Genomic DNA, 21,424 nt, shown 5'->3' with positions numbered 1-21,424 from the left:
TGCAAACATGCCTTTAAACTGTGTTGTTGAAGAAGTAGACGTTCTTTACTAGTAGAATTAGAAGCACGACATGTCCTGGCACCTCTCTGAGGTTGAGAATAAAACCACAGTACCCAGGGAGAATGTTCTGTATTGATTGAAATATTTATTAACAGTTTGCCAGAATTACATTACATTTCAAGCACAAAATCAATACAAAGACTGTTAACTGTGAGTGGACGACCCAATTAAGCATTACTCTTGTTTACAAGAGGGTCCACCATGTTCAATTCATCAAAACATTTAGAGACGTACAAATAGACACTTCTATATAGCCAAAGAACAGAACAGGAATTCATTATAAAGGAGGTAAAAAGGGGTGGGGGATTCAAATTTTATGGGGCCAGTTTCGAATTGCAGCCGTCCGTAGGTGCCCTTTGAAGGAGTCAAGGGATTTGCATGTCTTAATGACTGTTGGTAGGGCATATGTAGTCCAAACATCACTAATTAACCCATGAATCGAACAACACAGATCGATACAACACATCCATAAGTAAATATGATTTGTTCATATCGTTACACAATGCACACCATTAACTTCTAGTCTAGTCCAATTAAGTCAAGTCCTGTAAAATCTGTTTATTTGGCATAACTATTATTGTGAGTTACACAAGTTTGTGTGAAATGTCACAAATCAAACATACATGAATGCATCCAACGGTGATATTTAATAATGATCTATATTACATTACATTTACACACATGTATTTGTACAGCACTTTTCATGACATGAAGTTCAGCTCAAAGAGCTTTACAGAGAAATAAAAAAATCACACCTGTGTGAAGTGAGGGGCGCTCTCGTCGTCATACTGTACACACCATCTCATTCCGGCCAATCTTAATGTGGCCGACGAAGGGGGACATCTGGTGGCCACGCAGGGAAGCACAGCACTCCTGGTCCATCAACAGCATCACTTACTTCCTAACAGGAGAAGAAGAACAACACCGCTGCTGTGAATAACCATATCTGTGCAGAAACACACATTCAGATTTTACGGGGGCCAGTTTCAAATTGCAGCCGTCCGTAGGTGCCCTTTGAGGGCAGTTTTGAAGGAGTCAAGGGATTTGCATGTCTTAATGACCGTTGGTAGGGCGTCCCACATTTTGGTGGCATAGGAACGATATTAATTTGGTTCCTTGTTTGTGCCGAATCTGGGTTGCACATGGTTTGTTGAACTCCCTCTGGTGTTGTGGGTGTGGACTTCATTTACATTAAGGAAGTATTTAGACGGGTACATGGGTATCTTGGTGAAGTATTTAGACAGGTACATGGGTATCTTAGTGAAGTATTTAGACAGGTACATGGGTATCTTATTGAAGTATTTAGACAGGTACATGGGTATCCTAGTGAAGTATTTAGACAGATACATGGGTATCTTGGTGGTGTAGTGAATCTTGTGGACCAGACCCATTGCAAGATGCTGTACTCTGTCGTCAACCCTAAGCCATTCCAGCCTGTCAAAGTGGGCAGGGGTGAGGTGGGTTCGGTGAGTGAGGCCAAGTAGTAGCCTGACCAGTTTGTTTGGCTCTTGGGAATCAGAGGATGAATTATAATGATTCAAATAACACGGCCCGAAAAACTCCATTCTCTTGTAAAAATAAAAACAATTTAACCCATTTAGGCCTGACGTCGAAATGTATAAAATGTCTTCTAAATTCTGACAGTTTTCTGAAACTTTCTGTATCAGTGGTGCTCAATATTTCATGTCAAGGACCCCAACAATTATATGTAATTGGCCACCGATCTGAAAATAATATGTTGTTCCAGCTCGTGCTCTGTACATCCGATAGCGTTGTTATTAACCCATTCTGACCTGAGATCAGATTCTAAAAATGTCTTCTATATCCTGATAGTTTTCCATTCTGACCTGAGATCAGATTCTAAAAATGTCTTCTGTATCCTAACAGTTTTCCATTCTGACCTGAGATCAGATTCTAAAAATGTCTTCTATGTCAGTTGCTCTTCGCTCTTTCAAAAATAGCAGACCTGCAAGCTCGCAATATGATTATTTTGGGGGTCCGACTCCTCAGTTCAAATATGATTATTTTGGGGGTCCTCAGTTCAAATATGATTATTTTGGGGGTCCTCAGTTCAAACATGATTATTTTGGGGGTCCTCAGTTTAAATTAAATCACACTGTGGAGACTTTAAGACATTCTGCCCCCTGGTGGAGACTTTAAGACATTCTGCCCCCTGGTGGTTGGACTCTAACACTTCATCCGACAGTGACGATCTTCTTTATTACGTGTGTGTGTGTGTGTGTGTGTGTGTGTGTGTGTGTGTGTGTGTGTGTGTGTGTGTGTGTGTGTGTGTGTGTGTGTGGACGTGGTCTGGAATTAAATATGTGTGTCCATTATACTTACTGCTCACACAGACACGCTGAGGAGAAAGAGGAGGACCATAACCCAAACCCAGCATAGAGAGGTCCAGTGGACGTGGTCTGGAAGGTGTACAGGTGTCTCAGTGAGTCAGAGCACACTGCGTAGAAGGACAGAGTCCCAGCGGGACGGTCCACATACACTGATACTCTGTTGGAGCCTCTAGAGGCTCTGACAGGGAGGAAAGTCGTCTGTCCGTTGTGTCTGACATAGTAACTGGAACCAGTAACACCATCACAGGTCAGACTCCAGGACTTATCATTCTCTCCAAACCAACAGTCATCACCATCTCCTTTCCTGCTGATTGTTCCGTCAGCCACTGCTATATAAACCTCTCCACTGCACTCTACCTCCCAGGAACAGCGTCCAGTCACACTCTGTGAACTCAGAACTTGTTCATGGCCATCAAACCTGTCTGGGTGATCAGGAGGACGCTGACCCCCTGACCTCTGTGACCTCCGTGTGACCTTCCTGTTGTCCTCAGACAGAGAGAGGTCACAGTGTGCTGTGTTTGAGTCCAGTGTGAGACGCTGGAAATCTGATGAGAAAACAACACAGTAAACATTATATACATCATTCACTGACTGATGCACACGCATGCACGCACGCACACGCGCACACACACAGACTGATCTACAAACTCACTGCAGTGTTCATTTTGACAACAGATTTAGTACTATTTTAGTCATTTGTACATTATTTAGTCTTAGTCTAGTCTTAGTCGACTAAATTAAGACTCAATACAATTAAAATGTAATAAAGAAGATCGTCACTGTCAGAGTCAAACCACCAGGGGGCAGAATGTCTTAAAGTCTCCACCAGGGGGCAGAATGTCTTAAAGTCTCCACCAGGGGGCAGAATGTCTCTGCACCCCTGTCTGTCTCTCTGTGCTACTGTGTACCTGTCTGTCTCTCTGTGCTACTGTGTACCTGTCTGTCTCTCTGTGCTACTGTGTACCTGTCTGTCTCTCTGTGTTACTGTGTACCTGTCTGTCTCTCTGTGTACCTGTCTGTCTCTCTGTGTTACTGTGTACCTGTCTGTCTCTCTGTGCTACTGTGTACCTGTCTGTCTCTCTGTGCTACTGTGTACCTGTCTGTCTCTCTGTGTTACTGTGTACCTGTCTGTCTCTTTGTGTACCTGTCTGTCTCTCTGTGTTACTGTGTACCTGTCTGTCTCTATGTGTACCTGTCTGTCTCTCTGTGTTACTGGGTACCTGTCAGTCTCTCTGTGTACCTGTCTGTCTCTATGTGTACCTGTCTGTCTCTCTGTGTTACTGTGTACCTGTATGTCTCTATGTGTCTGTCTCTCTGTGTACCTGTCCGTCTCTCTGTGTACCTGTCTGTCTCTCTGTGTACCTGTCTGTCTCTATGTGTCTGTCTCTCTGTGTACCTGTCCGTCTCTCTGTGTACCTGTCTGTTTCTATGTGTACCTGTCTGTCTCTCTGTGTTACTGTGTACCTGTCCGTCTCTCTGTGTACCTGTCTGTCTATATGTGTACCTGTCTGTCTCTCTGTGTTACTGTGTACCTGTCCGTCTCTCTGTGTACCTGTCTGTCTCTGTGTGTTACTGTGTACCTGTCTGTCTGTCTGTCTCTATGTGTCTGTCTCTCTGTGTACCTGTCTGTCTCTCTGTGTACCTGTCTGTCTCTCTGTGTTACTGTGTACCTGTCTGTCTCTCTGTGTACATGGCTGTGTCTCTGTGTACCTGTCTGTCTCTATGTGTACCTGTCTGTCTCTGTGTACCTGTCTGTCTCTCTGTGTACCTGTCTGTCTCTCTGTGTTACTGTGTACCTACCTGTCTCTCTGTGTACGTATCGTCTAACACACAGTAACTAACTATTTTTTCCCCAAAATAATCAAAGTACAGCATAGAGCACAGTACACTACAATACAGTACAGAGCACAGTGCAGTACAGTAACTATAACAGTAAATGTATAGTTGCACCGTTCAGTTTTATATTTCCAGTTGTCTTGTATGTTGTTAAATGGAGCGTGGACCCATGCCAATGATCGACACGGGAGATCACCTGTGACTTTCAAACCAAAACGAGATCCACCTGTGATATGCACACATCACGGCTCTGCACCACCTTTCATGCATCGCACGTCAGAACTGAACTTATGCCAATAGACGAAATACATGTTGTTTACGACCAGGTTAGTGAATGAGGCCCATTGTTTCTGTCAAACCACATGACCTCATCTTGATGTGTTAAGGACCAGGCCAAGAGCAGAGAGTAGAGAGCACAAGAGTTTTCAGGACAACATCAACCAAGTATACAACAGTATATAAAATGTTAATGTAGACGCAGATACTCACGTTTGGTAATGAGTTGACTCAGTTGAGGATTAGTAAGCCAATCTTCTCCTCCATGTTTCACTCTGTAGGAAGTAGAACAACAATGTATCAATGTCTAACTGTCTAACACAACGTCTCCACTAGCTGACACTACAGTGTTTCACTCTGTAGGAAGTAGAACAACAATGCATCAATGTCTAACTGTCTAACACAACGTCTCCACTAGCTGACACTACAGTGTTTCACTCTGTAGGAAGTAGAACAACAATGCATCAATGTCTAACTGTCTAACACAACGTCTCCACTAGCTGACACTACAGTGTTTCACTCTGTAGGAAGTAGAACAACAATGCATCAATGTCTGACTGTCTAACACAACGTCTCCACTAGATGAGACTACAGTGTTTCTCCTATCATTATCTTGGCCCTGCAGCTCATCCAGATGTAACCAAGTGGAGTCGCTAAGTACTCCTAATGTCACAGTAATACTACGCCACTCCCAATTACAGGGTGGGAGTCCCGGAATACACAAGGTAAGTGTTCAGTTTGAGTGAACAATAACTGTCGGTTGCTTCATGGAATATAACTTTATTCTGAGAAAGTACACAGTATTGACATTTCCTTTAAAACATATATTCACAGTATTGACATCTCCTTTAAAATGTATATTCACTATTTTCAGAGATACCAATAGGGGGTTATCAAGTCGTCCACTACACAGATAAGGAATCGGATCAATTGCACTAAGATACACTCATTTCCTAGGTCCATAAACACAAGGTTGAGCACTGCAAAATAAGCACACCATCACTCTGAGCCAAATATGGTTGGCATTAAAACACTGCAAATTAATAATAAAGGCTAAAAGCCCAAAAGAACATTGCACTGTAAAAGGGACAGTAGTCCTTGAGTGAAACTATGCAATATAATCCTGAAACCAATATATCCGTCGTTGGCGATTAACTAGTTAAGGGAAAAACACTGCACTGTCCAACATGGACACAGCCCAAGTCTACTCACTTGCAGTTCTCCAGAACTGAATCATTCACCACGTTGAGGCTCAGGTCCAACTCTCTTAGGGAGGGATTAGAGTTTACAGCTGAGGCCAGAGCTTCACAGCATCTCTCTGACAGGCCGCAGTGAGCCAGTCTGAAACACCAGATTAAAACATACATAAATAAATTAATGAATTAATTAATAAATAACACATTTAAATATGCATTATTCCTGGATTTAGAACCAGCTTCCAGCATCTATTAAAGGACTCTCTAGTCCCACTTAGGGTGCCTTCACACCTGGATGCTTTAGTTCCATTAAAACAAACCCTGGCCTCCAACATACCGTAATCATATTTGAACTGGGGATTACAAATCTACAAGCTCACAACGCCTCACAGTGAGCTTGCAGATCGGCTATTATTACAATGTTAGTCTCTTTCTTTCGTAATATTAATAATAATTAACACTACTGCCTAACCCGTGTTCTTCGCTATTTAATCCATATGTCGGTGTTGCGTAATACGCTAAACCCGCTATTTGTTTAATGTGTTTAATTCGCCGTTTTTTAATAATTAAAAAAGAGCTGATTTGTCGTGGACCTGGTGACGAGGCCTGGAAATCTAGCCATGCTCTGGGCTGCTAGGGCTTCTGGGAAAATTAGTTCAATGCAAGTGAACGAGGGGGTTGTTTGGACTACAACATGCTGTGGAGGCGGTTGCCGTTTCGCATCGTAATGGCAGCATGTTTTTCCCAACAAACCATGGGACTATTTTACGCCAGGGTTTCGCGAATAAAAGCTGCAAATACTTACAGTATATGCGTTATGCTCGGTGTGATTTTTTTCACATTAATGTGAAAATATTACCAAACTACAAGCTCACAACGCCTCACAGTGAGCTTGCAGATCTGCTATTTTCACGGTGTTCTGCTCTTTCCTCCGTAATATTAATTATTATAATATTATTAAGAAGCTTGATAACTGTGGCGTAGCTACAACGGGTCGCCAGGCCAAAATAGTCAGAAACTCTATATGATGAAGTAGCCGATACGTTACGATATTACACTTCGTCTACTCAGACACATAGGCTTGGGTTACCATTATATCAAGCTTATTAATACATTCTCACCACAGCATTCATATTATATTCACATAATACAGTACATAATAAAACAGAAGTGATCATAATAAAAGTGGTAAATGAATCTTACTTTAGAACTTCCAGTCCACAGTGTGGGCTCTTCAGTGAAGCACAGAGCAGCTCCACTAGTCCTGAGTCCCGCAGGTCGTTTTCACTGAGGTCCAGTTCTCTCAAATGGGAAGGATTAGAGCTGAGAGCTGAAGACACAGCTTCAACACCTGTCTTACTGAGTTTACAGCCAACAAGTCTGTAAATGCAGATCAAAACAAATGATACCTAGTTCACTGTCATGGAAGTAAACATCTATCTAGTTATCCAGACATAAACAGTATTGTGGAATAGACCAGGGGTTCTCAACCTTTTTGGCTGGGGGCCATGTCTCGCGATACAAACACTGCATTTATGCAACTGAATTGCAAACTATGTTTTGGAAAATAATTTGGGGACCCCCGAGGGGTCGCGACCCACGGGTTGAGAACCCCTGGAATAGTAATGGAATAAGTAATGGAATAATTTGGCGGAATAATTTGAAGTCAGCCATGTGTTTGGAAAGTCATCTTTTTTATGAACTAGTTCAGTTCACAGTTCAAACATTCAACATTTTTAACTAAAGTTCATGGTTCCAAAAAATGAACAATTTTAGTTTTTTTAATTTTTTTCTTTGCTTTTTGTTTATCTAAATGATTGCCACAGCACATAGCCATAGAACTGCAGACTTTATTCCTATTGGGAATAACTTTGGGATTATTAAAGTTACAACTTTTACAATTTCTCCATTAACATTAACCAAATTAATTCCTTATTGTATATTTTTTTTACATTTTGGAAAAAATTGCTCTTTGGCAATGTGGAATGCCACAGAATTCTTAATCATTTTCCTTGTCCTAATTATGGACCAACTTGTGAAAGCTGCATGCTTTTATTGTGAAGGCTCTCAGTTCAGTTCTCACAGCCTGCATATCTCCGCGTGCTGAAAATAGCTGATCTAGACGCTCACAACGCGTCGCGGACGCAACACGTTGTGAGCTTGTAGATCAGCCATTTTCAGCATGGAACACGTTGTACGACGATGAATAAATCAGGCATCACTGCGCTTCTGTGGAGGGAGATGTCTTTAGTTGCCTGACCGAGGTGATCATGTATATGGACAAATACCTCCTTGAACGATCTTCAGATTTATCGTCCCGGAATGTATGCTAATTAGCGCATATAATGCCTAATTTGCATATTTAAACATTTCATTTCAGCAATACAAAAAATCTTAGTCTTAATATAATTAATCAACTGGAGAAGTTTCATTGTGATAGCTATTAGTTAACTTTTTTCCCCTATTCGCCTACCATGTCTCACCATCAAGCTTATTAATACATTCTCACCACAGCATTCATATTATATTCACATAATACAGTACATAATAAAACAGAAGTGATCATAATAAAAGTGGTAATTATCTTACTTTAGAACTTCCAGTCTACAGTGTGGGCTCTTCAGTGAAGCACAGAGCAGCTCCACTAGTCCTGAGTCTTGCAGGTCGTTTTTACTGAGGTCCAATTCTCTCAAATGGGAAGGATTAGAGCTGAGAGCTGAAGACACAGCTTCAACACCTGTCTTACTGAGTTTACAGCCAACAAGTCTGTAAATGCAGATTAAATAAGAGATGATCAAAACAAATGATACCTAGTTCACTGTAATGGAAGTTAACTAAAACATCTCCTATCTAGTTATCCAGACATAAACAGTATTGTGGAATAGACCAGGGGTTCTCAACCTTTTTGGCTGGGGACCCCCAGGGATGTTTTGGCCATGTCTCGCGACCCCCCCCCCCCCCACCCCACCCCAATACAAACACTGCATTTATGCAACTGAATTGCAAATTATTTTTAGCAAAATAATTTGGGGACCCCCAAGGGGTCGCGACCCACGGGTTGAGAACCCCTGGAATAGTAATGGAATAATTTGGCGGAATAATTTGAAGTCAGCCATGTGTTTGGAAAGTCATCTTTTGTATGAACTATAGTTCAGTTCACAGTTCAAACATTCAACATTTTGAACTAAAGTTCATGGTTCCAACAATTTTAGTTATTTTTATTTTTTTATTTTTTTTCTCCCTTTTTTCTTTGCTTTTTGTTTTTCTAAATGATTGCCGCAGCCCATAGCCATAGAACTGCAGACTTTATTCCTATTGGGAATAACTTTGGGATTATTAAAGTTACAACTTTTACAATTTCTCCATTAACATTAACCGAATTAATTCCTTATTATATATTTTTTTTACATTTTGGAAAAAATTGCTCTTTTGCAATGTGGAATGCCACAGAATTCTTAATACTTTTCCTTGTCTTAATTATGGGCCAACTTGTGAAAGCTGCATGCTTTTATTGTGAAGGCTCTCAGTTCTCAGCCTGCATATCTCCGCGTGCTGAAAATAGCTGATCTAGATAGACGCTCACAACGCGTAACGGACGCAACGCGTTGTGGGCTTGTAGATCAGCCATTTTCAGCATGGAACACGTACGACGAAGAATAAATCAGGCATCACTGCGCTTCTGTGGAGGGAGATGTCTTTAGTTGGCCGACCGAGGTGATCATGTATATGGACAAATACCTCCTCGACGCAAAAATAACAAGCTATTGGAAGATATTTTTCGTGGCACATTATGTTTAATCAAACAAGAATAAGTTTCCAGTGTTTGGGTCGGGAGTCGGGATGTTCTGTGTCTGCGTGCATGACAGGATCTTCATGCAGAGATGCGAGCGGCACGCTCCAGTGAAATTGTACTGCTGAGAAAGATTAGTTAAATTGTGTCGGATAAGGACTTATTGGTGGGTTTAACGTTAGATATTAAGGCCTGTTTAGGGTGTGTCTTAGCGGGGATTTGGCCTGGAAGGCTCTATGGAAACACTCACTCTTGAACGAAGTTGAACGTGAGAAAGTGACGTTCACACACGACAGAAATGAACGTGTTCACAATGACGTTGATCAAACAGAAATACAGTACGTTCACCCAAAATATGAACGTGTTTGTGAACGATCGTTCATTGAAAGCGTTCAGGGACAACACTGAAGTCAGCAGAAGACAGGGTTGAGATTGAAGCAGTCCTGTGCATGCAGACAGGGTTGACATTGAAGCAGTCCTGTGCATGCAGACAGGGTTGAGATCGGGAAAATATAGAACCGGCTGTATAAAATGCTGCGTCATTGTAAATGGTGCATTTATGTATCACTTTTATCCAAAGCACATTTCTGTTTAAATTGAAGCGGACGGGAGGCAGACTTTCAATTCTGGTTCATTTCTGGTTTTATCTGTTGCCTAGCAACCTAGCATCATTCATACAGTACGTTGATGAAGAGCGCCATCTATACGAATCCACTGAAAAGACCATAGGACACAATACTGCGTGCTTGGCAGTCAAGCGATGGATTCGATGCGACGTAACATGACGTGATTGGCAGTCAAGTCAATGTGTTAACTACTAACCGAGCCTTTCTGCAGTTCCTCACAGCTGGGACCAGTCTCCTTCGCCCCTCCTCTGATGCGTTGTATTTGTCCAGGTCCAACTCTTCCAGAACCTCCTCTGACATCTGCAGCATGACGGCCAGAGCTGAACACTGGGTCTCAGACAGTTTCTCTGTTCTGTTCTCTGACTTCAGGAACTGTTGGATCTCCTGATGTAATGAGTGGTCGTTCATCTCCATCAGACAGTGGAAGATGTTGATACATCTGTCAGGAGAGGCATCACCATCAGTTAACAACGTCTTCAGGTTCTGGATGGCTTTCTGGATCTCCTCGGGACTGTTCTCTGTGTGACCCAGCAGGTCTCCTAACAGACTCTGGTTGGACTCCAGTGAGAGGCCATGAAGGAAGCGGACTAAGAGGTCCAGGTGGCCATTTTTACTCTCCAGGGATTTTTCCATGGCAGCTTTCAGGAAGTCTGAGAGGGAGCTGTAGTATCCATATCCCAGGAATGTGTTCAGGACCTCCATGTTCTTCTGTGTGAAACAGTGGAACAGGTAGACTGCAGCCAGAAACTCCTGGATGCTCAGATGAACAAAGCTGTAGACCGTTTTCTGGAACAGCACACTCTCTGTTTTGAAGATCTGTGTGCACACTCCTGAGTACAGCGCGGCGTCTTTCACATCAAGACCACACTCTTCCAGGTCTTCTTGGTAGAACATGATGCTACTTTTCTTCAGGTGTTTAAAAGCCAGCATGCCCAGCGTCAGAAGAACATCCCTGTCAGTCTTAGTGAGCTGCTTTTGAGTCCCCTTTTCTTTGTCTTTCTTGTTCACATCATGAGTCTCGTCATACTTCTGCTTCTTCGTGTTTGTCTGAACCAACAGGAAGTGGCAGCACATCTCAGTCAGGGTCTTGGGCAGCTGTCCTATCGTGGTGTGTGTCCTCAACATGTCCAGCAGAACGGTAGCAATGATCCAACAGAAGAGTGGGATGTAACACATGATGTGGAGGCTCCTCCATGTCTTCAAGTGTGAGAGGACTCTGTCGGCCAGCTTCTCTTCACTGAATCTCTTCCTGAAGTACTTCTCCTTCTGGGGGTCTGTGAACCCTCGCACTTCTGTCACCATGTCAACACAAGCAGGAGGGATCCGATTGGCTGCTGCGGGTCTGGTGGTTATCCAGAGGAGGGCCTTGGGGAGCAGATTCCTCGTGATGAGGTTTGTCAACAGAGCATCCACCGATGATGTCACTGTGACATCAGAGATGATTTCATTTTTGTCGAAGTGCAACGGAGACCTGGTTTCATCGAGGCCATCGAAGATGAAGCAAACTTTCCAGGCAGCGAGCTGCTCTGCTGTGACCTTCTTTAACGTTGGGTGGAAATCATGGATCAGGTTCAGAAGACTGTACTGCTTATCTCTGACCAAGTTTAGCTCCCGGAATGAAAAGGGAACCAGGAGATCTATATCTTGATTCTCCAAACCTCTTGCCCAGTCCAGAGCAAACTTGCACACAGAGAATGTTTTTCCGATGCCAGCGATGCCATTTGTCAGAACTGTTTCGCTGGGTTTCTCTCTGCCAGGGAGGATGATCTTAAAGACTTTACAGCAGTCGATTGCATCGTCATGGAAGGTCTTCATGTTGGAAGTTCTCTCAAGCTGTATCACTTCATGTTGGCTATTAACCCCTTCACTCTGTCCCGCTGAGATGTAGAGCTCTGAGTAGGTGCTGGTGACGGAGTCTCCAGACTCTTCCGTCATGTGGTTTTTCACTTCATTAAGACTGTCCAAACTGACCTTCAAACTGACCTTATAATCGTTCAAATCAACCTGCAGACGGACATCTGAAATGAGAAGAACATTTATGTTTAAAACATTCAGGTTAATTTATAACGTTACATGTTTACAGCACACATTACTAATTAATTACCCCCAGATAATATGCTTTTTGATAAGAAACATTTTTCCAAAGGTAACAACACAAGATCAGCTGTTTTTGTCCAGTTGTTGAGTTGACAGATGTTTAGCTTCATTATTTGCACTTAGATATAATTGATACAGACAGATCATTTGACCATTTGTGACCAGATTTGACTGAGAGCCTGCCATCGAGTAGCCTCCAGCTTTTCACCAGAGTAGAAAAACTAATATTTTTGTTTAATCCAAAATTTGTCCACAGAAGACATGTACTTATGAAACAAATGCTTAAACGTGTAGCTAGGTGTAATGTTAGAGACCACAGAAGACATGTAAATATGAAATAAATGCTTAAACGTGTAGCTAGGTGTAATGGTAGAGACCACAGGAGTGAACCTTTCAAGCCTGTTTTCTCAACTCGCTGTTTCTCTGCAAGACATAGTGAGATTGACATAGTCTATAAGCCATATCTCCAAAACTGGTGGGTCAAACTGAACAACCAATATGTCAACTTGAAGCTATGATTCCCTGCTTTCATATGACATGGAAATTACAAAAACTCCAATGGGCCCCAGTCAAATTTGGTCACATTTAGTCTGACTATGAATTTTCAATGAGTGCAGATTCTTACTTTGTCCAGGTGTGGTTTGACTGGGTGTCTTCAGTCCAGGTGTGGTTTGACTGGGTGTCTTCAGTCCAGGTGTGGTTTGACTGGGTGTCTTCAGTCCAGGGTTCTGCTCAGTCTCACCATGCCTCTCTCTGTGGACATGATTACATATTTACATCCTCATTGGAGCCACCTGGTTCCTATGTAGATCCCAAAATCCATCATTGATTGATTGATTCATTATTACATTTATATTTTGGGTTGGATATGTGGCTAATAATTAATCAGATAATGTCAGCTAAACGGTTTTTCTATCCCTAGGCTAGTTGTAGTGTGTTATAGTGTATATTGTTATAGTTTATATTGTATAGTGTTATAGTGTATATTGTATAGTGTTATAGTGTATATTGTATAGTGTTATAGTGTGTATATTGTACAGGATTGACATACTGTGTATCTGGAGGTCCAGATTCATCACTGAAGTTAAGAGGAATGTCTTTAGAAAAGTCACTCTTCACAGACAGAAGGCTGGGTGTTGGAGACTCTGCTCTGTGGTACAGACGTCTGGAATCATAGAAATTGTTTGTGTGAATGACATTGTCAATTAGTTTTTTATTTTGTATTGTTACATTCCATTTTACTTCCAAAAGGGTAACATCTTATTACTTTCATCTCACAGCATTGCAGCAACAAGTAAACTGAATAAAATGGCCAAAAACATAATATAAATTGTTATGTTGTGGTTTTACTAGGCATGTCAAAAAATAGTTCTAAAACGGTTATAGTCCCAATACTTGATTCTGATTGGAGACACTCGATGTGCTTGTGTCTCACTATGCCTCTCACCCATTGTAAAATGCATGGTAACCTGAGACCTCTTGTGGCTTATTGCTTTATTACAGGGCCTGGCCAAGAGGGGGCGCAAGTAAACCAGACTAGGACTAGGCAGTCAGTAGTAGCCATAGAGTAAGACAGAGTTACGACAACTTCATGGGGCTTCAGTCCAATCTTCTACGTCTAGACTTCTATTGGTGAAGAGCATAGCGAACAGTGACAAAGTCCTTCTATTGGTGAAGAGCATAGCGAACAGTGACAAAGTCCTTCTATTGGTGAAGAGCATAGTGAACAGTGACAAAGTCCTTCTATTGGTGAAGAGCATAGTGAACAGTGACAAAGTCCTTCTATTGGTGAAGAGCATAGTGAACAGTGACAAAGTCCTTCTATTGGTGAAGAGCATAGCGAACAGTGACATCTAGACTTCTATTGGTGAAGAGCATAGCGAACAGTGACATCTAGACTTATATTGGTGAAGAGCATAGTGAACAGTGACAAAGTCCTGGATCGGGAGTTGGCAGAATGCACTGGACTCAGCTTTCTGCCCCCTCAATGTCGTAACTCTGTCTTACTCTAACAGGAAAGCACCAGCTTGGAGGAAGTGACTTTATTATGTGGCGATAGAGCTTCCAGTCTGTGTTCCTCACTTGGGAAATAAACAACAAGCATAATTTTGTACTGTAACCTTCAGTATTCAAGTATCAGGTGATCGTTTAAACATAGCTTGTGTCATACTGTACTCATAGTCTCATACTGTACACATACTGTACATGCACACAAGCAGCCAGCCTGTCTACTGAACACCACACTGTGATTTGTACCACTTCATTCACAAACTGCTCACACAGTAACTTACAATCTGTAGATGAACTTTGAACAGGGTTGATACGACATTATTAGATGTTATGTCTTGTTATGGAATTTATATAACTTAGCATGAGATGACATGGTTGTGTTAAAATGTTGTGTATATAATGCTGCTGCATTGTCTGAAACCAAAATAAGTTTTACTCTCACGTACCTGTAGAGTACACAAGATGGAACAATAAAGTTATATTCTTATGTACCTGTAGTGTACACAGGATGGAACAATAAAGTTTTATTCTTATGTACCTGTAGTGTACACAGGATGGAACAATAAAGTTTTATTCTTATGTACCTGTAGTGTACACAGGATGGAACAATAAAGTTTTATTCTTATGTACCTGTAGTGTACACAGGATGGAACAATAAAGTTTTATTCTTATGTACCTGTAGTGTACACAGGATGGAACAATAAAGTTTTATTCTTATGTACCTGTAGTGTACACAGGATGGAACAATAAAGTTTTATTCTTATGTACCTGTAGTGTACACAGGATGGAACAATAAAGTGTTCTTATGTACCTGTAGTGTACACAGGATGGAACAATAAAGTTATATTCTTATGTACCTGTAGTGTACACAGGATGGAACAATAAAGTTTTATTCTTATGTACCTGTAGTGTACACAGGATGGAACAATAAAGTTTTATTCGTATGCACCTGTAGTGTACACAGGATGGAACAATAAAGTTTTATTCTTATGCACCTGTAGTGTACACAGGATGGAACAATAAAGTTTTATTCTTATGTACCTGTAGTGTACACAGGATGGAACAATAAAGTTTTATTCGTATGCACCTGTAGTGTACACAGGATGGAACAATAAAGTTTTATTCTTATGCACCTGTAGTGTACACAGGATGGAACAATAAAGTTTTATTCTTATGTACCTGTAGTGTACACAGGATGGAACAATAAAGTTTTATTCGTATGCACCTGTAGTGTACACAGGATGGAACAATAAAGTACAACTCTGAACCTTGAATTGTAGGCTATTGGAGGATTTACATACTGTGTATCTGGAGGTCCAGGTTCATCACTGAAGTTAAGAGGAATGTCTTTAGAAAAGTCACTCTTCACAGACAGAAGGCTGGGAGTTGGAGACTCTGCTCTGTGGTACAGTCGTCTGGAATCATAGAAATGTTTGTGTGAATGAGGACCATAGTGTATATACTGTACAGTGTTATAGTGTATATTGTATAGTGTTATAATGTATATTGTACAGTGTTATAGTGTATAATATACACTATAACACTGTACAATATACATTATAACACTATACAATATACACTGTATATTGTATAGTGTTATAATGTATATTGTACAGTGTTATAGTGTATATATTGTATAGGAGGATTGACATACTGTGTATCTGGAGGTATTTTCTGTATTTCAAATACATAAAATATTATTTTTTTAATGTAATTTTATTCTCAAATGGACACATTTACACTGCCTCAGGTTTAAACTGTAGGGGCAAAACACACGCACCCATCCATACACACAACACAACACAATGTGTGATGTCACTTCTATTCCGCCTTCTGATTAATCAATCAGATTGATTGATTGAAATATTTATTAACAGTTTGCAGAATTACAGTACATTTCAAGCACAAACTCAATACAAAGACTGTTAACTGTGAGTGGACGACCCAATTAATCATTACACTTGTTTACAACAGGGTCCACCATGTTCAATTCATCAAAACATTTAGAGACGTACAAATAGACACTTCTATATAGTCAAAGAACAGAACAGGAATGCATCATAAAGAAAGCAAAAAGGGAAAAGAAACATATACAGTGAGGGGAAAAAGGTGGTGGGGGGGGGGGGGATTCAGATTTTATGGGGGCCAGTTTCGAATTGCAGCCGCCCGTAGGTGCCCTTTGAGAGCGGTTTTGAAGGAGTCAAGGGATTCACATGTCCTAATGACTGTTGGTAGGGCGTTCCACATTTTGGTGGCATAGGAGCGAAAATAATTTAGTCCCTTGTTTGTGCCGAATCTGGGTTGTACATGGTTTGTTGCACTCCCTCTGGTGTTGTGGGTGTGGACTTCGTTTTCATTAAGGAAGTATTTAGACAGGTACATGGGTATCTTGGTGGTGTAGGAGCCTGACCAGTTTGTTTTGGGAGGTCTGGAGCCTTGTTTTAAGGGCCTTTGAGGTGCTGTGGTACCAAGAGGTGCATGCATAGTCAAAGAAACCTTGTACGAGGGCTCCTGTTAAGGTCTTCAAGGTGATTTTGTTGACCAGTGAGGAGATCCTGTAAAGGAATCTTGTTCTTTGATTGACTTTTTTGATTACGTTGGTGGCCATTTTATCACTATGCATGCACCTCTTGGTACCACAGCACCTCAAAGGCCCTTAAAACAAGGGTCCAGACCTCCCAAAACAAACTGGTCAGGCTCCTACTTGGCCTCACCCCCCGAACCCACCTCACCCCTGCCCACTTTGACAGGCTGGGATGGCTTAGGGTCGACGACAGAGTACAGCATCTTGCAATGGGTCTGGTCCACAAGATTCGATACTCCACCAAGATACCCATGTACCTGTCTAAATACTTCCTTAATGTAAACGAAGTCCACACCCACAACACCAGAGGGAGTGCAACAAACCATGTACAACCCAGATTCGGCATAAACAAGGGACTAAATTATTTTCGCTCCTATGCCACCAAAATGTGGAACGCCCTACCAACAGTCATTAAGACATATGAATCCCTTGACTCCTTCAAAACCGCTCTCAAAGGGCACCTACGGACGGCTGCAATTCGAAACTGGCCCCCGTAAAATCTGAATCCGACCCCCCCCCTTTTTTCCCCTCACTGTGAGAAGAAGAAGAAGAAGAAATGCGTTCTGGTAAATCAAGTTTACCAAGGGTAACTGGACTAAGCATCAGATACTTGTTTACAGCCAGGCCCACATGGAGCATTTCATGGTAGAGGTTCAATGCCTTGTCCAAGGGCACTTCAACGGTGGTAATTTTAACGTGTCGGACCGCTGATTCGAACTGGCGACCTTCCGGTATCTAGACCGCTCCGCAATCCACTCGGCCACCGCTGCCTCAAGTGTCTGTATAAAGTGTATATGTTTCTTTTCCCGTTTTGCTTCCTTTATGATGAATTCCTGTGCTGTTCTTTAACTACATAGAAGTGTCTATTTGTACGTCTCTAAATGTTTTGATGAATTGAACATGGTGGACTCTGTTGTAAACAAGTGTAATGCTTAATTGGGTCGTCCACTAACAGTTAACAGTCTTGTTTTTTGCTTGAAATGTACTGTAATTCTGCAAACTGTTAATAAATATTTCAATCAATCAATCAATCAAAGCTTACACACTCAAATTGAACCACAAATGAGAGGCAGAGTAGGGCGGGCCTTCAGTTGTTGGAGACTAACCTCACAAGGCTCATATCTTCAAGTTCTTCTTAATAATCTTCAATGTATTAGACATTCTGACAGGTCATTCATTTAATATTTGGCAATCAATTATGAATGTACTTATCATTATACACATGTTCATGAAAATGTATTTTCATGTATTTTCAAAATACAAAATACGTATTTGTATCTCAAATACATTTCTCAGACCAGTATTTGTATTTTGTATTTAGATACATTTTTTGACCCAGTATTTGTATTTTGTATCAAAATACATTTTCAATGTATTTTGCCCATCTCTGGTTATAGTGTATATATTGTACAGGAGGATTGACATACTGTGTATCTGGAGGTCCTGGTTCATCACTGAAGTTAAGAGGAATGTCTTTAGAAAAGTCACTCTTCATAGACAGAAGGCTGGGAGTTGGAGACTCTGCTCTGTGGTACAGACTTCTGGAATCATAGAAACAAAGAAGTAAATTTATTCAATATGTGTTCAGTTGTTTTGGGAGGTCTGAAGTTTAGTTTTTAGTGACATTGAGATGTTGGAGTGGCATTGAATGAATGAGGCTCCAGCAAGAGTCTGCCCAAAAATACATCTTTATCATTTGTATTTTTATCACACAGAAAGAAAGAAAGAAAAGTTTTTTTATTGCTCCCAAATTGCACCCATGTTCTACCAGTCATAGGCTGGATTTTGAAGGTGCGTTTTACCATGTGGTAATACATAAATTGGCCTCGCTCTGCGCACAATCGTATTATGAAAGCCTTATCGTCCCGTGTTGAACGCACACACATATGGAATACGACGTTGCTGAATATTTTAGCATTGTGGGAGTGTCCATATGTTAATTATTTTCGCTTTGCGCAATTTGCTATTAAGCCCCTTGACCTGCGCATAACGATTAGACGTGGGTCTAGGCACCTCATAAACGCAAAAAGAAGATTAAAGCACTGTTTGATTTTACACTTGAGCGGCTCTGGGACGCTGCTGGAGTGTTGCCAAGTCTGTTTATTATAAGCGGCTTCTTTTTCTGTAAAGTTGCTTGTAAATATTGGTAGTTGTGGTTGCTTTTCTTGTTTCTAAAGGTTTCTCCTAATGTTGTTTAAACCAGTGATCCTCACACAGCACATTCCCATGTCAAGGATCCCCAGATGAATGCATTTGCCCAACTAAGGACGGCTAATACAAAAATGTAATTAAAATTTTCCAAGATTACTTTTGAAAATAGCAGATCTACCAGCTCACAATCACATTCATTCATTAAAACTATGAACTCTGACTGCAGGCGGATATATAATGATCATTATAACAATGTGCAAGAAAATATTTAAAAAGATGGAAGAACTTTATTATATTTGTGGACAATCAAAATATGTTTTTTATTTTAATGTGGTGTCATTAAAATTAATCTGTATATGGCAGACTCACTATATAGAAAATAAAAACATGGCACTTCATTTAAAATAGGTTACAGACCCCTGTTATATGCGCTTATTTTGGGATTATTTTTATAGACCTATTTACTTGTTTCTATGAGACATGGCAACAGCGCAGCAAAAGACGCATCCATTCTTTTTGAAAGGTTGAGATTAGAAACGACCATAATTATTTCATTTCTCAACCTTAAAAAAAAATAATCCTTGAGAGGTTTGCTTTCATACGCTGTATCACACTCGATCCAAGTCTTCTTCAATAAAATGCTACGAGCGAAGACCATACCATCACGGGCATACGCACCACGCATTCAACTCATTACTCATTTCAAATATAATATAATTATAATTTAAATTAAAATATAATTTTACTGGTGTTTCTCAATAGAAACAACTTATTTTGAGGCATGAAGGTGACAGCATGCAGTGCAATAGGAATAATTAACCCAAATGTGACAAAGTCATATATGTCATGTCTTCTATGGTGCCAGCCTGAAGAAATGTAATATAACGATCCCCAAAGTGCGCATTCCGTATGTGACATCAGCTGACTGGTAAAGAAAATAGTAGGGACATGTTGATTGGGTAACTCTCAAACACGCCTTAAACACTCCCATGACTAATTCAAGCCCGTTTTGCGCACTCCACGGGGTGTCGAAAGCGCTTCTTAACATGCTTAAAATTGCAATCTGACATACCTCACGCCCCCAGCTCATATTACTGTAATAGGTAAAACGCACCTTCAAAATCTAGCCCTATAGGCTACTATTGTTATCATATTCTGTATGATAACAACTCCATCATGGCCCGTAGCACTTGCCCTAGCCCTGAACACCTTACATGCGTATGCAAATACTACAGTGTTATAGTGTATATTGTATAGTGTTATATTGTATAGTGTTAGTGTATATATTGTACAGGAGGATTGACATACTGTGTATCTGGAGGTCCAGATTCATCACTGAAGTTAAGAGGAATGTCTTTAGAAAAGTCACTCTTCATAGACAGAAGGCTGGGAGTTGGAGACTCTGCTCTGTGGTACAGACGTCTGGAATAACATAAATGTTTGTGTGAATGAGGACCATAGTGTATATATTGTACAGTGTTATAGTGTATATATTGTATAGGAGGATTGACATACTGTGTATCTGGAGGTCCAGGTTCATTACTGAAGTTAAGAGGAATGTCTTTAGAAAAGTCACTCTTCACAGACAGAAGGCTGGGAGTTGGAGACTCTGCTCTGTCGTACAGACTTCTGGAATCATAGAAAATGTTTGTGTGAATGAGGACCATAGTGTATATATTGTACAGTAGTGTTATAGTGTATATATATTGAGGTACAGACGTCTGGAATAACATAAATGTTTGTGTGAATTAAAAAGTTAGTTAAAGGGTTTCTAAAGAGTTTTTTGTTTCGTCTCTTGCCATTGCATGACAAGTAAATAAATAATAGAAACCATACAATCTTACTAAATATACAGTACAATAACAGGTGATATTTTAAACATATATGTTGCATACTGTACACAAATAATTTACACAAATACTGTACACGTATTATAGTGTATTTATAGGTGCATTCACATACTTAGCATCAGGAGGTCCAGGTTCATTACTGAAGTCAGGAGGTAGAGGTATAGACGAGTCACTCTTCATAGACATGTAGCTGGTTGTTGGAGACACTGGTCTGTGGATGAGATGTTTGTCAGCCCCCTCCTCCTCTCTCTCCTCACGGCGACTCATCTCTGCTCTGTGGACGAGATGTTTGTCAGCTCCCTCCTCCTCTCTTTCCTCACGGCGTCTCATCTCTGCTCTGTATTAAACCTGTCAAGATCACATAGTCACAATACACCAGACAACAGTCAATGTTTGCTGTATATACACAATGTGCGGACACTCCCGCACGGCGCACGCACACACAGCCGCTTTCCAACTTATATTGTTGTCACAAGAAGATGTTCATGTTCCAACATGTAGGGGAATTTGCTCCACATCAATACGACGCAGCCTCGTCGGCCCGAGCCGAAGGCTGTTATTGAACTGTAACTGGACCCTCAGGCCTTATTGCGACCG

The 21,424-nt window shown here is 41.0% G+C and overlaps 2 protein-coding genes across 2 annotated transcripts in view; both read right to left on the bottom strand.

The window, feature by feature from the left end:
• LOC308334487 (protein NLRC3-like) overlaps positions 1–12,070 on the bottom strand; it is a gene marked incomplete at both ends in the record, with an annotated part of 28,398 nt that extends 16,328 nt beyond the window's left edge. The window contains 4 exons of the mRNA XM_080791277.1: positions 2,452–2,634; positions 5,736–5,864; positions 8,309–8,485; positions 10,332–12,070. Coding sequence (XP_080647403.1) covers positions 2,452–2,634; positions 5,736–5,864; positions 8,309–8,485; positions 10,332–12,070 — 2,228 coding nt within the window. The remainder of the gene's footprint in view (positions 1–2,451; positions 2,635–5,735; positions 5,865–8,308; positions 8,486–10,331) is intronic.
• A 64-nt stretch (positions 12,071–12,134) lies between these two features.
• On the bottom strand, positions 12,135–21,157 carry LOC308334479 (uncharacterized protein; the record flags this gene model as incomplete). Its single annotated transcript, XM_080791264.1, has 6 exons — positions 12,135–12,139; positions 12,858–12,985; positions 13,284–13,397; positions 15,544–15,657; positions 18,254–18,367; positions 20,940–21,157. 6 exons carry the CDS (start codon positions 21,155–21,157, stop codon positions 12,135–12,137), a joined length of 693 nt encoding a protein of 230 aa, XP_080647390.1.
• Between the last annotated feature and the right edge of the window lie 267 nt (positions 21,158–21,424).

This window comes from Protomyctophum bolini (assembly GCF_963924005.1).
Source record: "Protomyctophum bolini genome assembly, chromosome: 2".
In the NCBI taxonomy this organism is placed as follows: Eukaryota; Metazoa; Chordata; class Actinopteri; order Myctophiformes; family Myctophidae; genus Protomyctophum; species Protomyctophum bolini.
Note: the sequence above shows the minus strand (reverse complement) of the source record. Positions and strands in the feature narration are given on the sequence as shown.